The 20,253-nt window shown below is 43.3% G+C and overlaps 1 protein-coding gene across 1 annotated transcript in view; it reads right to left on the minus strand.

The window, feature by feature from the left end:
* Positions 1-20,253, minus strand: part of zzef1 (zinc finger, ZZ-type with EF hand domain 1) — a 34,566-nt gene that overhangs the window by 10,296 nt on the left and 4,017 nt on the right. Inside the window, exons 7-48 of the mRNA XM_078265451.1 lie at positions 20,110-20,226; positions 18,716-18,894; positions 18,343-18,441; positions 18,120-18,211; positions 17,870-18,015; positions 17,167-17,272; positions 16,734-16,952; positions 14,490-14,581; positions 14,121-14,341; positions 13,807-13,940; positions 12,808-12,878; positions 12,600-12,714; positions 12,262-12,427; positions 11,900-12,021; positions 11,680-11,802; positions 10,876-11,045; positions 10,701-10,782; positions 10,404-10,605; positions 9,947-10,080; positions 9,576-9,816; positions 9,356-9,435; positions 9,157-9,247; positions 8,587-9,058; positions 8,334-8,498; positions 7,927-8,046; positions 7,656-7,817; positions 7,280-7,412; positions 6,573-6,711; positions 6,309-6,474; positions 5,939-6,201; positions 5,086-5,258; positions 4,516-4,711; positions 4,227-4,390; positions 3,078-3,358; positions 2,215-2,389; positions 1,989-2,121; positions 1,671-1,897; positions 1,226-1,534; positions 1,039-1,139; positions 777-912; positions 291-650; positions 30-173 (exon numbers count right to left, since the gene is read on the minus strand). Of these exons, the coding sequence (XP_078121577.1) occupies positions 30-173; positions 291-650; positions 777-912; positions 1,039-1,139; positions 1,226-1,534; positions 1,671-1,897; positions 1,989-2,121; positions 2,215-2,389; positions 3,078-3,358; positions 4,227-4,390; positions 4,516-4,711; positions 5,086-5,258; positions 5,939-6,201; positions 6,309-6,474; positions 6,573-6,711; positions 7,280-7,412; positions 7,656-7,817; positions 7,927-8,046; positions 8,334-8,498; positions 8,587-9,058; positions 9,157-9,247; positions 9,356-9,435; positions 9,576-9,816; positions 9,947-10,080; positions 10,404-10,605; positions 10,701-10,782; positions 10,876-11,045; positions 11,680-11,802; positions 11,900-12,021; positions 12,262-12,427; positions 12,600-12,714; positions 12,808-12,878; positions 13,807-13,940; positions 14,121-14,341; positions 14,490-14,581; positions 16,734-16,952; positions 17,167-17,272; positions 17,870-18,015; positions 18,120-18,211; positions 18,343-18,441; positions 18,716-18,894; positions 20,110-20,226 (7,021 nt within the window). The remainder of the gene's footprint in view (positions 1-29; positions 174-290; positions 651-776; positions 913-1,038; positions 1,140-1,225; positions 1,535-1,670; positions 1,898-1,988; positions 2,122-2,214; positions 2,390-3,077; positions 3,359-4,226; positions 4,391-4,515; positions 4,712-5,085; positions 5,259-5,938; positions 6,202-6,308; positions 6,475-6,572; positions 6,712-7,279; positions 7,413-7,655; positions 7,818-7,926; positions 8,047-8,333; positions 8,499-8,586; positions 9,059-9,156; positions 9,248-9,355; positions 9,436-9,575; positions 9,817-9,946; positions 10,081-10,403; positions 10,606-10,700; positions 10,783-10,875; positions 11,046-11,679; positions 11,803-11,899; positions 12,022-12,261; positions 12,428-12,599; positions 12,715-12,807; positions 12,879-13,806; positions 13,941-14,120; positions 14,342-14,489; positions 14,582-16,733; positions 16,953-17,166; positions 17,273-17,869; positions 18,016-18,119; positions 18,212-18,342; positions 18,442-18,715; positions 18,895-20,109; positions 20,227-20,253) is intronic.

Genomic DNA, 20,253 nt, shown 5'->3' on the forward strand with positions numbered 1-20,253 from the left:
GACTGTAATAGAAGATACAGTTCACCCACCTCAAAGTTGGTGTTGTTGTCATATGGGTGTTTGGACTCTCTGATCTGCACAGCCATACCTGGCTCCTCCATGAACTGGCAAGCAGTGAGAGACAGACTGCACAGCATACTCTGGCTGCAACCCTTCAGCACCCTCTGAAGAATCTGATCATTAACAGAGTATGACAATCACATTAATCCACAAAACACCTATAATGCATCATCATGACATGCTCCCTTTACACACAACACAAACTCCACATTGACTTCCCTTGCGCCCACCTTCTCCCAGAGCGGCCTCTCCTCCAGCTGCATTAACATGTCCAGGATGTAGGCCATGTGTGAGGCACCGCTCAGTTCTAGGGCCTCCTCGCTCAGCGCTGCCTCTGCGGGCCAGTCGGCCAGCAGTGAGGCCAGCACGTGGCGGGCGTAAAGCGTGGCGATGGCCTGGTTGACCTTCACCAGGTATTGACGAACTGCCCGATTGCTCCGCACATCCAGTTCCTTGTGCAAGAGAGCTGAACTTTTGGTGCGTCTCTGTTTGGCGTAGCTGAGCTGTAAGTCGCTCTCTGAATTTGTGATGAGCTTCTGGGCCACTACGTTGATCTCCTCTGTGGCCTTTTCACAGTGACTGGGTTTAGACTGGGAGGGGGGGGGATATATATCAGAATATTGACATATGACAAAACTTGACATCTCAATGATGTGATGTTGTTGGCAAGTCATAATAAAACATGCTATTTCAGGGCCCACTTTTAAACAACTCACCACGCATGAAACCACAATCATATCAGTGTCCACAGCCTTGGTGTTCCTCTCCTCAGAGCGAGGCTGCTTGGAAGGTTGCCACTTCTGAGCCAGCGTACGGATTGTCTCATCTGTTTTTATCTCTTCCCCATCAAATCTGAAAAAAACACAAAGGCACAAAGCATAACAGAGAGGCAGTAATAAAAAATATGACCTTTACCGCGATGGATCGGATTAACAAAAAGTCATTTTAAAAAGAGATTCTCTAAAAGTTGAAGCTGACCTCTTCTGCACCTCCAGGAAGAAGGAGTCAGTTCTCTTCATCTGCAACTCATACATGGCTCGCAGGATGGGCAGAGGGGCGTTTAAGGCATCGTGGGTGATCTGCATTGGAGAAAAAAAAAGGCATTTTAGATTATTACAGCATACTTAATTTTACTGAATGTGTTTTTAGTAGTATCCCTCATCACCTGGAAGCAAATCTTTGTCTCTTCATCGAGACCCTCTAAGGGGTCGGGCTTGGTGACATCAGTTTCGTCAGCACAGCAGCTGGAGTGGTCAGAGTCGTGCTCCTTGTCCTGCTCTCTTTGGTCTCGCTCTGGGTCCTGGGCCATGGAGTGGATCTCCCTCTTAGAGGAGTAGAGCATGATGGAGAGAATCTCTAGATCCCGCAGCAACCACAGTTTGCTGAAGCCTGTCCCTTTGCTGCACTTCCTCACCAGCAGCTGGGTCAGTCCTGACTGCTGGATGTCCTCCTGAGCTTGCTCTACTCCATGTTTCTACACAAGAGGACACAACAGAATGACAAAAGCACCTCTGGAATAATTCTTCTGATCTAAGCCACTTTTCACGTTTCTAGCCTAGAGCCACAATTCAGATTTTGGAGTTTGCGGATTCCTATGTCATGGGAGTCACCTTCAGTGTGTTGTAGAGGCCTTTAAGAGCCAAGGAGAGAACCCAGGAGGCCTCCACAGCATCAGGAGAGCCATTGTCCTGGCTGGTCTGCAGTAGATGGCTGATGATAGTGGTGAAATTGATCAGGTAGCGGCTGAGCAGGGTCTTTGGGGAGTCCTGGCTCTCTGACCGCCCTGGGAGACAGGCTGCAGTGGAATCCTGAGACTGGATGAGTTGGTAGTCCTTCACTAGAAAGAAGAGAAAGCACACAGAGGGTTGATTCCAAGTTTAATTCCACACACCCGCAAAGTTATTAGAGTGCGCTACAACTGCACTAACCTGTTTTCCTCTTGCGTGTCTTAACGTCCACCACTGCAGCATGGTTCTTCTCTGTGAAGTGTTTGAGCAAGATCATGTTGTGCTGTTCGTTGGCGTTGTCAATAAACACCGTCTGGGTACCCACACACAGCACCTGATATACACACAAGAGGAGTCACAACTGAGTTTAGAACGTTATGGAACACACTGCGCTACTAACCTATACTGTGGTATGTGTTCTACCTACCTCAGGGAAGCCCACCAGCACCAGCAGGGTGAAGAGGTTGGTGCGTTTGAGAGTTTGTGGCAGCTGCTGAATACAATGGTCAGTGAAGGCAGCGATGACCGTGTTCCACTCGGGACAAGCATTCAGACTGTGTAAAATATCTGCCACTGTGCACGCCCAATCCAGACCAATACGACTGCAAAACAAAAGAAAATAGGGGGAATCTCAATACAACTATAAAAGCAAATATTTCTTTATCGGTTATCAACCGTGCAAACATCTATTAGCTTTCTGACAAATAAGATCTCAACTGTGGGACTAAGAGATACCATCAGTATCTCAGTTCTACATCTGTTAGTACATTATATTATATATTAGTCTTTGGTGGAGTTCATATGTGTAACGATCAAAACTAAACAAACACTGGATACAAAAAAGCAGGTTTTTAACTCACACAGGTGTAACTTGATCAAAGGGCCGGTTTGCAGAACATTTTAGTATTATATAGATTATTAAAGATGGAATTTCAATGCCATGAGTACACATGCAGCCTGAGATCAGATTGCTAACTTTTTTTGTGCAACTTAAAGTAAAGAAGAAAAAAAAAACACAGTTAATTCAACAATGTTTATAAGGATAAAACTGAAAACGTTTAGGCACACTCTGTAAGAGAACAGGTAAGAGCATGTAAGTCATTTTTACATATGCTTTTATCAGGGTAGGAAAATATCTCACATGGCTGTTCTGGATCGTCTAAAATCCATGTTGGTGCTTACAGGTGCAGAGTTGTTTTTAGTATTAATATCTGCAGGTGTGTCATCAAGAAAATTGATTTATAAACTACAATACATTTCCCTAGTGTCATCAGGTTTTTATTCTTTTACCTGTCTAAACAGACGGCCCCCAGGCTGAAAAGCAGCTGGGTGGTCTTCCAGCCCGGGGTGTCTGAACTGGTTGCCTCTGCTTGTGTCAGGAAGTCATATTTGTCGGCCAGGGCCTCTGTGACGGCAGAGTCAGCCTCCATCGGAGGGATTCGGAGCAGCAGCTGACCCAGTAGTCCAAGGGTGAGGTGGAAGGTCTCGTTGAGAGAGCCAGCATTGGAAATGACTGCCCTGAAAAGCTTGGGCAGGATGGAGTTCAAACTGGGCAGAGACAGGGTGCTGCCCTGAGGATACAAGAAAGACAAGGTAAATGTTATCTGTAGACAAATGGAAAACGTGCTGAAGACAATGCTGAAGCAATTTCATGAGTAGTGAACATATCAGGAACAGAAGTGCCAGTTGGGTACAACATCATTTTGTGTTTTAACTTGACAAAGTGTCAATAGATTTTGGTGTATTTGTTTAAATTGGCACATATGTCCATTAAATTAAAAAAGGCTACAGCCAGCAGCTGGTTAGCTTAGCTTAGCATAAAGACTGGAAACAGCTTGTCTGGCGCTGCCCAAAGGAAACAAAATGTGCACCTCTAAAGCTCACTAATAAACACATTATATCTTGTTTGTTTGTGTAGAAATCTGTATAAAAAACAATGTTTAATTAAAAATGACACTTTGTGGTTTTATTCAGAGTTATGTGTGGGACTACAGTATTTCTTGGCTAGGAACAGTCCAATGTCCTGGAGTCTTGCTGGTTGCCTGGCAACCTCAAGGTGTTGACAAGACTCCAGGAAGTCATTGTACCGGCCCAAGAAGTTGTCCGGCACTTAACTCCCAGTAAAACAGTTTTGTTTGGTTTAAACAAACTTGACTTGATAATGTGTGAGTTAGTGAGCTTTAGAGGTGCTGGTTGGCAGATTTTGTCACCTTTGGACAGAGCCAAAGTAGCTGTTTTCCATACTTACTACACTTATACCAACTTGCTGCTGGCTGTAGCTTCATATTTAACGCACAGATACGAGAGAAGTATCCATCCTGTCAACTTTCTTGCCAACTCTCGGCAAGAAAACGAATAAGCGTATTTCCCAAAATGTAGATCGATTTCTCTTCTCTTCGACTCTCTCAACCCTAAAAACTGGTCTTTGGTTTCACTTACTGGTTTGGCTGGTGGCAGCATGGCTGCTAGTAGTCCCAGGATCCTCTCTCTGGAGCATTCTGAAAACACATGCTCCTGAAGGGGAACCTGGGCCAGCCTCTCATCTGTCTCCTTGACAACGTCAGATGCTGGAGAGTTGACTGTTCCTGGTCCAGACTCTGAAGCTGAGAATGATTTAAAAAAAAAAAAAACATACAAGGTTGATCCAGACAGCTAAGACATAGTCATAAACACTAATGAACACAATCAGAGCTGTAATCAGCCTGGTGCAGGTAGTCTCAGAACTTACGTCGAACCACAGGAGAGAGGGGGTCCTCGCTGGTCATAGAAGGAGTCTGGCTGAGGCTGGGAGAGTCCAGGGTGTCTTGGGTAACCAGCTTGCTTTTCTCCCCCTCTCCAGTGCTTGGGGGGGACCACACCTCTGGAGGAGCAGGGGGAGGAGAGCCCCTGTCCTTTGCCTTGTTCTCCTTACCTGATGGTTTACTCTAGTGGTGAGATGATAGCAACAATTCAGTAGGTTACCATTCCAGCAGTATGGGCTCTCGAACTGTAAGAACACTAAATACTGCATTCCCCTCATTACAGACTGAACAAGAATAGACTGAATGTATGTATTTCTACCTATTTTTGTACATCAGCTAGAACATGTCCAGACATGTTTTGTGTGTGAATTGAATAATGTGACCTGGTGATCCTCTTACATCTACGTTTTAAATATTTATAGATGTGTATAGTACAAATATCTGCTCTATTTTTTTTGTTTTTTTCTGTTCTTCTTCATGCCACTGTAATGATCCACTCCTCCAACATAGATTATTCAATCTTTGTATTATCTTATAAGGTGACTTCTGTTCCTTACCTTGTCCCTGGGAGACGACGGGGAGCAGATTGCTGCAGTGCTGCCAGGGAGAGAGGAGGTGTCAGTGGCTGTACTGAGCTCCTGAGAGGACTCTGGAGAGACTGGACACAGCTCACTATCAGAAGCTGATTCATTGGACGACAGCAGAGCCAGCAAGGCTGAGGAACGTAGACCTACGTGGAGGATGACATAGAAAGATTTGCCATAAAAGCACAAAACATATTGAAATTAAAATACAGGTAAGAAGAATAGATATACTATGTGACACATGGACAAACAATGAAGCACCCGCCTTTAACAACTCAGACATTCTGAAAAGACTTTGTGTTGTTGAACCCAAAATGTCCAATCAATGAATGGATAGAGGAAACTTATCTCTCCCAAGGTCATTGTTTTTGTTTAAATGAATAGTTCTACAATTTGGGAAATACTCATACTCGTTTTCTTGCCGCCTTGCATAAGACCATCAGATCAATACCACTCTTGCATCCGTACGCTAAACATGAAGCTAGAGCTAACAACCTTTATCTAGGTTTTTAAAAATCCCCTTAATCTCTAAAACGCATTAATTAGCACGTCATATTATCTAGTTTGTTTAATCTGTACAAAACCTGAAATGGCCAGCATGTTGATTCCTGGAGTCTTTTCATCCCTGTGATTTGCACTTTAACAGAGCAAGGCTAGCCGTTTGCCCCTGCTTCTAGTCTTTATGCTAAGCTAAGCTAAGCAGCTGCTGGCTCTGGCTTCACATGTAGCATACAGACTTCTCATCCAAGTCTCAGCAAGAAAGCAAATAAGTGTATTTCCAAAAATGTTGAACAACTTCTTTTATAAAAACTGAATTCTGGTTTACCTTTGCCAGTCTGCCCCTTGAGCAAACAATCAGTGATGAGTTGGGAGCAGTATGTCTGCAGCGCTGAGGCCTGGCTCAAGGTGTTGCTGTCCAAAGACTCTCCCTCCATCTGCTTCTGACTGCATAGTTCGGACGTGTAGAGGGCCAAAGCAGCAAACAGTAACCAGGAGTAGTTGTGGATGTAGGGCTGGATCAAGCGGTGACGGTCGCTGATTCGTATGGTCACCATTGGGTACACCGTGATCCGATGGGTGGGCAGGTGGCTGCAGATGACCAAACATAAAAAAAATAATGAAGTCAACAACTCAGGAGGTAAACCACTAAAAGGTAAGTGTGTTTTAATAGCATGAGAAACTACAAATGATGTCACCTGTCGGGATACTTCTTTGCATTGTAACAACCAAAGCACAGGTCAAAGTCCTCACAGACGTTGCAGTTGATCCTGCTGCCTACAATGAGCCCCTGGCAATGGTCACAGGCGTATTCCATGTTCACCATCTCATGGTCATCCTCATGGCCCTCAGGCTTGGCACCACCTGCTCAAAAACACACACGTTCACATTTAGGGTTGCTCGGATGATCTTGTCAGACTTATGATTAATGACTGCATGAGTAGTGGAGTGTATGAGCTCACTGAGGAAGCAGGTCTTGCAGAGGTCCATATCCATGCACTGCAGACATCGGTAGCGGTGCCAAGGTGCCATCCTCTCACAGCCATCACAGGAGATCACAACATTGAGCAGGTCACAATAACGTGCAATGAACATGTGCATCTGTGGATTAACCCGGGTTAAGTACACAGTATTATTGTCTTCGAACTTTCTGACCTATGCTTTGCAAACATTTGTATGGATCCTAGCTCAGTCATCTACTTGGAAATATTGACCTACTTACAGCTTGTTAAACTTCATCACATGCAAACAGCATTGAAGAAGAGGTTTTTTTGGATTGGGTCATATTATGTGTAGATATTACAGTATCTACGCTAACGCACTACACTAAGATGGTGGAAATAGTAAACATTACACTTGCTAAACATCAGCATATCAGCATGCTAATGTTAGCATGTAGCTCACAGTACATGTATGTCTAAGTACAGCTTTACAGAGCCATAACCATTTATATTACACCAACATCTTTTTTAAATGGGAGGTTGCAGGTCGTCTTTAAATGTATTACCTGCAGGACTATATCTGCTCTATTCTTGGGATGCACAGGAAAGAAAACGGAGCAGAGAAGCACTAAGGGCAGACGGGTTCAGAATGGAGTGCCATTTGTTTCCCTAGACAGCTCAGACACTTTGCTAATGATTGGACTTTTTTTTAATGCACTGTGATGTACCTTTCTCCTGTCCTCCATGGCCTCCTCTTCATCGATTTTGTCGTACCACTTCTCAAACATCCCATCCATACACTCATCCATCCACTCCTGGTTCTTCTTGTAGTCTGCAATTTCATCCTCCTCTGTCCATTGGCTGAAAATTAGTTTGAACCACAGAAATAATCTATCATCTCTGCAATTTAAGGGCCTGGGAAACAGCCCCTTAACATATAGTAATTGATTTGAAATAAATAGACTTATGAGGCACAAAGAAGTTTAGACAATTGATTTGTAAAAATGAAAGCAGTGTCTTTTGCTAGCCTTAGCAACTTATCAACTGGAAAAATGTCATTTCCACTGTGCGGAGCCTTATCTTCTCAGATGGGGAAAATATTACCTGATGGCAATGTCATGAACACTGATGTTCTCCTGGGACATGCTGAGCAGGAGGTCAGGAAACTTGATATTCAAGAAGAGAGGAAGGTCATGTACCTCCCAGCTCATGTCTAGAAGGTGCAACAAGCAGGTCTGCACACATGACAGGGCTGGTAGCAGGGCTCTGGAGAGCAGTGATGAGGATCAGGTTACTCTACTGCACACACACTTTTTAATTTCAGTGAATGTAGTTATGTTTGAACATGGTGCATGTTACAAGGATAACAGCTTACTTCTCATTCAGGCTGCTGAAGCCTTGTACTGCCTCCACCAGCATGAGCACCAACTGATGGTAGGAACGCCTGACCTCCTCTCCTAGCTTCTGGCCACTGTCTGACAACTGAGAGAAATAACTGAAAAAGACAAAGCAAAAGAACATTTTCTCAAAATGTACCTGCTATTCATATGTCTTTGACCGTCAAATTTATTTATATTGGTCAATACTAACAACAATTTATAAACTAAGAAACAAATCAATAATGTTATTCAATAATTACAAAACAACAACTTTGTGACAACGTTGTTCAAAATCACAAATATTCTGAACTGTGCTAGTCTATAGTTTAAACATACAACATATGATGAATTATTTGAGTTACTTTTATTCCAACTGAACTGAAATCATTTTCTACAGATGTACCTGGTGAAGTCTTTCTGGCATGCCAGCAGCTCCTGTAGGAACAGGATGCAGGGGGCTTGGAAGAGGTGTGGGTTTCCAAGGGAGTGTAAACACTGCTGAACCATCTCCAGGACCTTGCACACACTCAGAGCCTGGGCTTTGCTCAGGGACAGGGTCTGTAGAATGCTACAGGAGGAAGATGTGGGTGATTTAATCTTATATGGTAGAATTACACAAATTAAAAATGCAAAATAGAAGACTGGAGGTCATTCACCTTGCTGTTGTGAGAGCCTGGTCCCTTATAAAGTTTAGGATGTGTTTGAGTATTGGGTAGCGATCTTTGACAGAGGGGGTCATGCGGGGCTCTTCTATAGATCGACAGGACAGGAGGCGCAGGCGTGCCCGACTGAATGGGGCTTTACGAGCGCAGGCGGAGGGTGAGGCTGGTTCCCCTGACAGAGAGGAGAGGCTCTCTGTTGAGCCTCTGTGGCCTTGTCTGCCGTGCCCACAGGAAGATGAGTTTGGCGCTTGAGGATCGGAGGGCTGGCTCTGCCCTGCCTCTTCACACCCTGCGGTGTGAGGTCCTTGTGTGGAGCTGGCCTGGAAGTCCCCTTCCGAGATCGAACTTGAGCGGAGCAGTGGAGCACTGCTGCCATCTGCAGCTTTGGAAGAGTCGCTGTCATGGCACGCTACTCCACAAGGGGTGAATCTGAAGAGCAAGAGGCTCTTCTCAATGCACACCTCAGCTACAGAGAAAGCAACAAAGTCAGCAAAATAGCATTAAAGAGATAACAGAATCGGCGAAAAGAAAGAGTGGGATTTGTCTTTAAACTGAGGTCCTCACCTAGTGTCTCCATGCTAACCTCATCATGACCCCCTTCCTTCTCGTCAGGAACATTCATTTTGCTAACTAGGTATCTCTGCTTCATCTCCAACTGACAGGGGGGAAAAACAGAATGAGTATAATAGTTCAGTAACATGATCATTTATACACCTAGCAGCAGATAATCAACAAAAATATGAATCATGTCAGTAACACTCACCATCCATGTTCTGATGCTATCTGCCAATGAATACACCTGCACAAATTCTTCACTGAAACAGGACTTGCAGTCCTGGTTGACTACTCATACAAAGACAAAACAGAAGGGAGAAATCAACTCAACCAAGTTAATCAAACACGCAGAACTGCCAGGATAAGACACAGCAAGAAGAAAGGGAACAGCTTTTGCTCTATGACCACTGATTAAAGCCAACCATTACCATAGGTCTTCAGGGCATGGTTGAGGGCTGGTGTGTGGTATACCATGGCTGCCCAAAGGGCATTCACAGCTTGGTCTGTCTTTGTCCCGGAGGCAATCTCATTCCTTATTGGCTGTTTTCTGCAGGACTGCATGAGGGTCTTCATCAGCTGTGTTCTACTGTCTGTCGGTTCCAGGGAAGGGTTCCAACGGGCAAAGTCCTCCAGGAAGCTTATTAACTCATCAAGAGTCCATGTATTTGTCTACCACACAGAAAAGCAATAGAGTATTAGAGCACCACCTAGCTGCTGAGGTCAAAAAGCAACGGAACAATATAAACCTAAGAATGGAACTTAACTTCTACATAACTCGATTAAGCAGAGGTCACAGTACCTGGTCTGTGGGTGTTTTAGTCTGATTTGTGTCCCTTGTTTCACCCAAACCGTGTCGCAGAATGGGTTTCCATAAAGGAGAAGCCTGAACATGGGACATTTTCCCAAGTGGAAGCTCCTTAACAGTGCGTATCTCTGGAATGGACAGCAACTCATAAATATCAGCATTTCAATCTATCATTGAGGGTTGGAAAATTGCTTGAGTATGATATCATTCTGAAATAATTTTTACTCAAATCCAAAGTATGTTTAACAAAATCTCTAATTTTCCAAGATCTGTTCATGTAAGCTTCAAATGTACAAGATTTATAAAAAAAAAAAAAAAAATATATAGACAAATATTTTAACTATGGCCCAACACAGTCATTACCAAACTTATCTTTGTTTAAGGATTCACAAAAAAAAAAAAAACTTTCACAGACCTGTTCCTGTGATAAAGGTTAAAAAAAATGTCTCACCGTGGGGGGATTTCAGGGCGAGGGTTCTGGAAGCAAGACGACCCATCAGGCGAGCCACCAGCAGCTGCAGGTCTGACATCCAAGAAATAGTGATATCTGGCAGGCCCATGGCTGTCACAGTGAACTTGTAACCCCACTCGTTATTACTGCTATCAGAGTGGAAGAGGAACTGGAGTTGAGGGCCAGCGTCAAATGTCACCTTCTGAAAGAGCAAAGAGAAGCAGCAGGCGTGTGAATTAAATAAGCAACAACGGTGTTTTTCTTATGGAGACAACTGAAGGGTTTCCCATGTCCTACCTTTGGCCACTTCTCACTTCCAACCTTCATGTCATAGCGGACCTTCCCACCTCTAGAATCTGTGAACTCTAGGTAGTCGTATCTGTGAACATCAAGAGCATGGAGGATGGGTTCGAAAAAGTCTCACTAGGGATAAAGAAATACATCTGAATATGTAATGTTTCACATCAGTCACCTTTTCTCTGTCTCACAGCGTTCGTCAAACTCCACCTCAAAGGAGGTAGCACCAGGGCAGGCAAAGATGCTGGTCTCGTGGCGGCTGTTCTCATAGTTGTGAGGTGACTCCATGCTCCAGGTCCTCAGCACCACTGGCTGCTGGGGCTGGTGCCAGCTCTCCTGATCCACCTAACAGTGACAAGGCACGCACTTCATCTTACAGTCAATGGTGGAATGTAACTAAGTGCATTTACTCAAGTACTGTACATGAGTACAAGGTTGAGGCACTTATATTTTACTTCAGTATTTCCATTTTATGCTACTTTATATATATATATATATATATATATATATATATATATATATATATATATATATATATAAAAAGAGTTCACTTAGATCCACTTCTACCCACTCAAGCAGTAAAATTATACTTACACATTCAGTAATAGTAATAATCCCATAATATTTTACTGTATATTAGTAAACACTCACAGAGGCCATTTCCATCAGTACTTTTACTTTTGATACTTTAAGTACATTTTGCTAATATTACCTGCATACTTTTACTTTAGTGACATTTTCAAAGAATAACTTGTACTTGTAATAGAGTATTTTTGTATTGCTACTTTAACTTAAGTAATGGATCTGAGTACTTCTACTTCCACTGTTTACAGTAGTGGTGCTGTCGTGCTGTACTTTTCCAACCCTCCACACCCCAAATATCGGTCTGCATTTCCACCTCTCCATTCCTACTCATACAATGGGATACGAGGCTGTATACATTGTGGTACACTGAGGTCTAAGGTCAGAGTGGACTGACCTTAGAAAAGATGTCTCCAGTATCACTGGACAGGCTTTTGAGTAGCTCGACCAGAGAGGAGAAGCTCTTCAGCAGCACACTGTGTGGGATGTCCAAAGAGCACAGCTCCAGGAGTAAAATCATCTGCCAGGACCAGAACAAATATTATGTTCACTCAGCATGGTCGACTTTATTACTGTACAGGAAGGCAATTCAAAATCACGAGATAAGATTGTATTACCAGTTGTCTGAAGACTGTGGCTAGGATGGAGCTGCCGAGTTTGTCTGTAATTTCAGCACCAGTGTACCTCCCCAGCAGAGAATCAAGGACACCTTTGACATTCCCCAGGAACTGATCCACATCTATTGAAATAAAGAAGAAGCATTTTGTCAGACTGAAAGCATATCCTCTTGTCCACTCATTGAGGAGTTCTACTCAGTGTCAATGTTCATACTGAACCATTACACAACTTAGTCAGACATTTGTCCATCTGTTGGACGACCACATTTGACTGACCAGCACCAGGCTGTGTGCTCTAATAAACACATAATCTAACCATGAAAGTAGGAACATGTAATATCACATATCTCGCAGTATCTCACATTTTAGTAGAATGTGTCTGGCAAGCTCCATAGCGATAGCGGTGGAGGCTCCTCCTTTGAGCTGTAGGTAGCACCAGGAGAGCAGACTACCCTGCAGAGCCCAGAACAACGACAGCAACACTGTCCTGCTGGCTCCACTATTCTCATCCACCATCATCACCTCACACTGAGAAATGGGAGACAGTTGAACAGAGAGGAACATTAGAAAAGGTATATGGAGAAGCGGAGAGGGCTCTATTATGAAAGAGTTGAGACGATTCCAAGCTGCTGTTGTGTTGATCAATATTGTGTGCGTGTGTGTGTGTGTGTGTGTGTGTGTGTGTCAGAGGAGGCCTCACCTCTCTTGTTGCCACCAGCAGCAACGTCTCCATAACTGACAGTATGGGGCTGATGTCAAAGTCTGAGTGGGCTCCTTTAGGTGGGAGCAGGAGAAGGCCACTTGGATCCTGATCACTGCACAGAGAAAACACAGCTGCTGCTGATCCACTGTGATCGGGATGTGTACGATAATATGATAATGAGTTTGTGTATCTACCGTCTGCTTACCTGTAGTAGTTACAAAGCGATTCAAACGTCACCTTCACTGACTCTGGCTGATCATGTTCTGTAATGTTTTTCTGTAAAAAGGCATATTATCATTAGGGATGCATCGATACCACTTTTTTTTTTTTCATACCAAGTACATTTGGGTACTTGCCGATACCGAGTAGCAATATGAGTACTTAATAATACCATTACAGTTCTAACAATTACTTTTGAAAACAAGCATTATTTGCACCTGAATGCGTCACGACTTTACTAGGTGTACCTGAATGCACCATGAAGTCCCATCGGTGCCCGCGCGCTTTACCATTCGTGGTTTGTTTGTTTACATAACTCACAGCGAAGGCAAAATGTTGGCGTATGGGTGACAATAGGGAAGCATGAGGAATGTAACAGTTATTCCTCCATCATCTCCGACTGTGGCAGTGGTCAGGGTGTCTGGAAAAGTAAATATGCAGGCTACCGGTAAGCTACACTGTGTTGTTAGCTACAGACCGGGACTTCCGGTTTTGGGTGAAATACAGCCACACTTTAGACCGTTTAGCTTTAAGATTTTCAACTGTGTTTATTTGCCAACGGTAGGTTAGCGTTACCTGTTGCCAAGTGTAGTGCTAACTAGTTTCACAAGCAGTGATGCATGAAGTGGTATCGGAGTAGTTGTGGAGTATAGCCGCCTACGCGACAAAACTGCGAGGTTGGGCGCTGAGCAGAGAGGCAAAGCGCAGAGCAGGAATGTTTTGGTTGCGCCTTGAAAGGTAGGCGGCAACGAGGTCAAAGATGAAATTATTTGAACTTTGAGCGCCGGCACAACGCCAATTCCGAGCGGTGAGCGACGACAAGGGTAGCACTGCTCTCTCCATAGGAAAACGGCCAGCGCAGAGCAGTTTTACCGCGGATCATGTATAGGCGGCTTATAAGTACGAATACATAAACACAGACTCGATACTGGTATTGGTATCTGTGCATCTCTAATTATCATCTTTATTTTTTTAATAAACTCACCATCATGTTGAAGAGTTTGTCCCGCCTGACGTGTTTATCGGGGAAGAAAACAGCTGCTCCATTAAGAATGGCCTTGACTGTTTCCTTGTGCAAAGCTTTTTCCACTACTGTCTCACCCTCTGGACCATCCACAACTGAAACACAAACAACATAAATACTATTGCTGCATAGATTCTTACAAATTCTTACAAATAAATCATGGAAAAACTACTACTGTCCAAGGAATCTTTACTGAGAAATTTAAATGAAATGTGACCATTGAACCAACTACTTTTTACTACTCGCAGTTGTATGAAAGCTGACAGGGTTCTTACTGTGGCAGAGGTGAGTGTAGAGTTCACAGACAGCCCTAACAGAGTCAGACAGAGGCTCTGCACTGCTGGACGGGGATGGACAAGCTGCTGCTGTGGCTCCCTCATCTGGCCCTCTGCTCTCCTCTGGGCCCTGGGACTCCAGTGGGTTGGGCAGCATGGGGAAACAGTTCTGCATCAACTGGAGCAGCAGAACTCTGCTCTTTAACACCTCCTCTCCCTCACTGAGACAAAGACATATGCTCAATTACTTTAATATGTCTGGGCGGTTCCCAATGACTGAGCAATGAGCCTGATCACGCCAAATGGTTTCTGTACTAATGGCTGTAGGACAAAAAACCAGCCACAGTGACAGACGGTACGACTACTCACATGTCCTTGAGTTTACTGTAGAAGTTCCAAAAGAGGTTCAGGCCGAGACCACTGAAGTCTAGAAGATACTTCTGCTTGAATTGAGAGGCATCCTTATGAAATGGAGAGAGAGGGCAACAGTCTTCAACAATATCACACAAAAAAATATGACACATGGTATACATAAGTATGAAGTACCCACTGTCCCTCAAAAGTTCAGCAGTACAGTAAAAGGAGATGTTGTAATGTCTCCTAATGACTACAAGAGGGCACACTGACCCACTTTAAATAAAATAATGAATGTAGTGAAAGTGAAAGCAATGAAGAAATTAACACATTCAGAAATATGTTAGGTTACCAAAGGAAATGTGGTATTTTGGACTTGGAAATGGAAGACCAGAGTCAAATGTCTATCTCAGTCCAGTGGTATGTTAAATGCTAAAATATTTCTCATGAACCTTAGTGTTGCCCGACACAAAGAGAGTTTCTCCTCATTCTCAGTCTCTCTAGTTAGGGTTGTGTAGTGCAAGGTCAAATTTAAAGAGTAATAAGGAAAATAAATGTTGGAGGTAGCTTTTTTTTTTTTTTTCCACCACAGCGATTGTCACCATTGGCCCTTGTGCAGTGTGGTTCCGTAAAACACTTTTCCTACAAATATAACATGCTGGTACACAAAACATAACGCAATGTATTGACAAGGTTGCAATGTTTTCAGCTATAAAGAGTGGTATTTCAAAGTAATTATACTAACATTGTAAATAATATTATTGATATTTAAATGATTACAGTAATAGTCTATATTCATGACGTTCTTCGAGGGATTGATGGACTTTGGGGATTGAGTGCAGTCGGAAAGTCCGCCAGATGTCTTTCTTTTGGGCCGGATGTCCGTTACCTTCCTCTTTCTTTGTGTTGGCGTTCTAAACTCCGGTGGATTTCTGAGGACTATGGTTAACTGCTCCTCAGATCTCTGCAGGGTAAATCCAGACAGCTAGCTAGACTATCTATCCAATCTGACTTTTCTGTCGCACGACTAAAACAACTTTTGAACATACAACACCTTCCACCAAAACAAGTTCCTTCCTGAGACTATTTTGCAGAGGCACCGTGGCTCTGTCCGGCCGCCCATTGTGATTGGAGTTGATTGCGATTGGTTTAAAGGGGTGGTTCAGAATTTTGGACATAGGACCTAATTTCCAAGTTAGCCAGTGTGTTATTTATCAGTGAAGACCGTTTTCAACACTTTTCATCCAGTCCTTCCAGTTGCAGAGTTCGCTGGCTAGCACAAGTCAACAGTATCTGATCCAGAAAGGAACAAACTGTGGCTTCTTGCTGCTGGCTTGGACATCAAGGCGGAGACTCTACTCAAGTGGCGAATGTGTAGTGATCATTTTAGACCAGACAATTTTGAAAAACCCCGCAATCTAAAGGACCACAAGTCACTGACAACGAATGCGGTTCCATCCGTCTTTCCAGATGCACCAACAGCTACTTATGAACATGTAATAACTTTCGTTAGGCTACTCCTCTCACCCCTCTCTGACGCCCCTTTCATAACGTTAGCCTAGCTGCTACTGATAGATTGAAACTGACAACGTTAGTGGAGATAACGTTACAGTTCAATGCATTGTGGAGAGTGACGACCTTAGCTAAAGGTATAGCTACACTCTTGGTAGATACCTGGCTGGGCTAACCGTTAACTTTACATGCAAATTCCAGCAGCAGGTAAATAAACTTGTGTGATTGTCATGGAAACCGGTTTTCTCGGTAGCCTAGGTAATATCACTCCGCCGCTGCTGTAGCGTATGCTACCAACTACAGGGAACAAAGTATAACTATTGCAATGCGATGCAAGGTTAGTTTTATTTCTAACATTATTCTATCAACACATACATTTACATCGATAGTCTGGCGTTATAATTTATTTGCCTCGGGTGTACTGTGGAGTGTGTAAGACTGCTTTTAATGGCAGGCTAGCAGATACTGTTGACTTGCGCTAGCCTAGCACCAGCGAACTCTGCAACTGGAAGGACTGGATGAAAAGTGTTGAAAACGGTCTTCACTGATAAATAACACACTGGCTAACTTGGAAATTAGGTCCTATGTCCAAAATTCTGAACCACCCCTTTAAAGAAATGCCAATAAACCAGAGCACATTTTTTCTCCCACCCTGGAATGCTGTGTGGACTAGCCAGACCCTCCTCCGCAGCGCTGTAGAGGAAGGTCTGGCAATGCGAGACTACAGTAATAGTGTTTAGTAGTTACCATGTCTCGCGTAAGTTGTTGTATGAAGAAGAGTGTCTTGTTAAGTATACAAAGGCCAGTGACAGCGTCGCAGTCGAAGCTCTCTCCCTCTGTGCTGAGGTCGTCCAGGTCTCCGAGCCTCTCTGCCCCGGGGCAAAGATAGCCACTGAAGGTGAGGGACTGCACTCCAAGGCGCTCAGCAGAGTCCTGCCTGGTGCAGATGAATTTGACCATCAGGAACTGGGAAGACAAGGAAATGGAGGAATAAGAGGTGGGGTTACTTGATAATGACGGAAAACGATGGCCTTCATTTGGCATACTTTAGTGTGTAGCAATGCTATTTTTATTGTATTTTGGAAGCCCTAGATACCAGATAGCAAAATGTCTGCATCATGAAAACATTATTTTAGAAGCACGACAGTGTTACGGAATAACTGGTTGATGCGGTGTGTACCTTTGCAACGCGACACTGCTGCAGCTTGAGCTCCACGTCGTTCCAGTCATCCTCGAGCTCAAACCAGCCAATCGGCTCTTCCTCTGACTGTGTTGGAATCTTCACACTGCAGGTCAGGTGACAGGATGGTGTGTCAGCCATTCACACAAACCACTGAGGCAGACCCCCACACTGCTGAGGGGTTCCATAACTCACACAAACTCACTACACTCTATTAGTATTATCATGTAATATATTTAGCCGCGTGTACTCTTCAACACCAGTACTCTTTTGCTAATGATAGATGTCTTCTCTTATTAAAAGGGATATTTGGGTTGTTTTGAAGTGGGGTTGTATGAGGTATTTATCCACAGTCAGTGTATTAGCTACAGTAGATGGCGTTCGGCACGCCCCCAGTTTAAAGAAACAGACCAGAGTACCGACATGGAAGCTAAGCAATGTACTGCTGTGGACGGGGGCAGCAGCTAAACATAATTTTAGATTATTAAAGACAAGATTAAAGACAAGTTAAATCAATATCAGTTTCTGTCGGCCCCACGAGGAATTCTAAGTAATGACAACAAAACTGTTTGCACGTCCACATGATACAAGCCTTCCATGACCATGTAACTTGTAACTCGATAAACACAAAAGCACACTAAACTAAAATATCAGGAATGAAAAAAAATCTAAAAAAAACAGACAGCTATAAAGGGATCCTTACTTGTCTTGAATAAATTGTTTGTAGTCCTTGTAGTCCCACGCGTCGTACTTTTTGAACCTCCTGAAATGTTTCTCTGCATCAAAGGGGTCTTCATCCTTGTACGCAAACACCAAGCCGCATTTTGCTCCAATGGCTCCTTTTCGCACCTGATCACACAAACCAGAGATTCCGTTTTATGTACAGGAATCCTCTATCGCTGTCGGAGTGATAGAGGATTTCAATAAAGTGGTGAAATCAAATGGAGCCTCACTTTGATCTTCATCTGAGTGACCTGGAAGTTACTCTGGTCCTCTGTCGACAGGATCACACTAGCTTTCTTCCTGCCACTTTCTGTAAGAAAACCTTTGGAGCAACAAAAACTTTCAGTTATACTCGAGGGCATGTTTATACTTAGGCCAAAGGGATTTTTAGCCTAAGTATGAATTCAACATTATTGGTAGTTTCTAATGGAATAAGGATGATCTCAATTGTACCGTCTGCAGTGGAGGATTCTGCGAGCATGTTCTCTGGCCCTGCTTTCTCTTCTTTACTCTTCACATCACAGGCTTGTAGGTGCAACTGGAGGGGCTTCCCTGTAATGAGACACAATGCACTATGACATATAGATGTGCATTTTCTGTGACATACATCATAGTTAATCAGTTCCCATACAGGTTATAATTTCATTCCTATACTGGGAGGCAATGATCACCACACTGAACTGCAGCTTTGTAACCACATTAGAAATGTTCCACTGTATAATCTACTAATGCATCTCCTCCTTGTAGGCTAAGCACTTTCTCTCCTCTGTCTATGGTTTCAAATGGCCTTGTGTGAGTGAGAGTAAAGGAGGGATGGCCACCTTACCATTGCGATTAAGTAGTCGCAGCCTAACGGAGGCCATAGACATGATGAGGGAGGAGGCCTTGTACTCGGTCTCTAAATGTTCGCTGATGCAGGACAGGGCTTGGAGCACTTTTGCCACACTGCCTCTGGCCAGAGCAAAGGCCAGGAGGGTCATTTCTGCATCAGGACTCACACAGCAGCTACACAGGAGCAAAAAAAAAATAAAAACACAAGTTGGTTTTGGGGTACTTTTAGTCGTATTAAATAATAATTTGTGTCTCTATTTCAGAGTGTCAGAGTTATTTTGGCCAAATAAATACATTTTCATGCACGGTCATAACTTAAAGGATAGGTTTGTATTTTTTCCAAGTCAATTTGAAAACACTCACATTGTTCCTATTGTCCATGCTGGCTGCAAAGCATAATTTATCGACCATAGACTGTTAAAGCCATATATTAGCTTTAGTCAAACTTTAGAATGCATTTTTGCATGAGGACTCTGAATTTTGTTACATTGAAATTGCTTAAAATAGATCTCTTTGCGGCCGGTATGGCCAGATGGAATAATTACAGTAACAAATAACCCTTTCAACGTGCATGACTTTAAAAAAATGTAAACCTATCCTTTAAAGCTGCCACCCAGCAATAAAGCATGATTAAACTCAGAGACTTAATCTATAACTACACTTGGCTAAAGCATTACTCAGAAAACAATACAGATGACATTCATTTGGTAAATGAAAAGTGAAAAAGGCCCCAATCATTCTGGCTTTGGAAGTTTGAATTCCTGCAGAGCTTTAAGACTGGCATGTATCACCTTAGTTTGTTCAATACCTTAAAATATAGCAGTGACATCACAATTTAAGACTGGGCTAATACTGATTAATGGCAAATACTATTGCTATACTATATTCACTCTCAAAGAGATTGGATCAAACAGACCCACAGCCAACTGTGGGGTCTCCCCTAAACACAGTATATCTACGAAATGATGACAACATTTGGATCAAAAAATGTCTTGGCCAACTATTTTCCCTGCAACATTTCTTTGTTTAATTTGTAGGTTTTTTTTTTTTAAAGTCTCACAAGCAAAATGCTTGCAAGAACTCCAGTAAAGACCAAAAGTGGCCGTGATGTATCTCTAACCATGTTGACTGTATGTGTGAATAAACACAGTCTACAGTAATAATCTTGACAGTTAGCTGATGAGATTATTTTAGTCATGTTGCTGCTGCTGTTGTCGATAAAAACCCTGACCACTACTAAAGGATTTACAGTACATCAAATGGAATGGAAATAGTGTGTCATCGTCCCACTAAATCAATACTTTGATTTTAGCCTGTTTTCATTGTGAGGGTGGCAGCATTATGAGCTCAGTGGGTGAGTGTGCTGACGTAATCCTGGCAAGTCCTTACTCTGCTATCCTGAGGAGAAATCCATCCACCTCCTCCAGGATGTTCAAAGAGAAGAACTTGGGGAACTCTGTGGATGACGGTGTTAGGGACAACGGTGGCATGTGCCGTAAGGCTTTTCTAGGAGAAAAATAACACCAAAAAAGT

The sequence above is a fragment of the Sander vitreus genome, chromosome 13 (genome assembly GCF_031162955.1).
Source record: "Sander vitreus isolate 19-12246 chromosome 13, sanVit1, whole genome shotgun sequence".
Classification (NCBI taxonomy): Eukaryota; Metazoa; Chordata; class Actinopteri; order Perciformes; family Percidae; genus Sander; species Sander vitreus.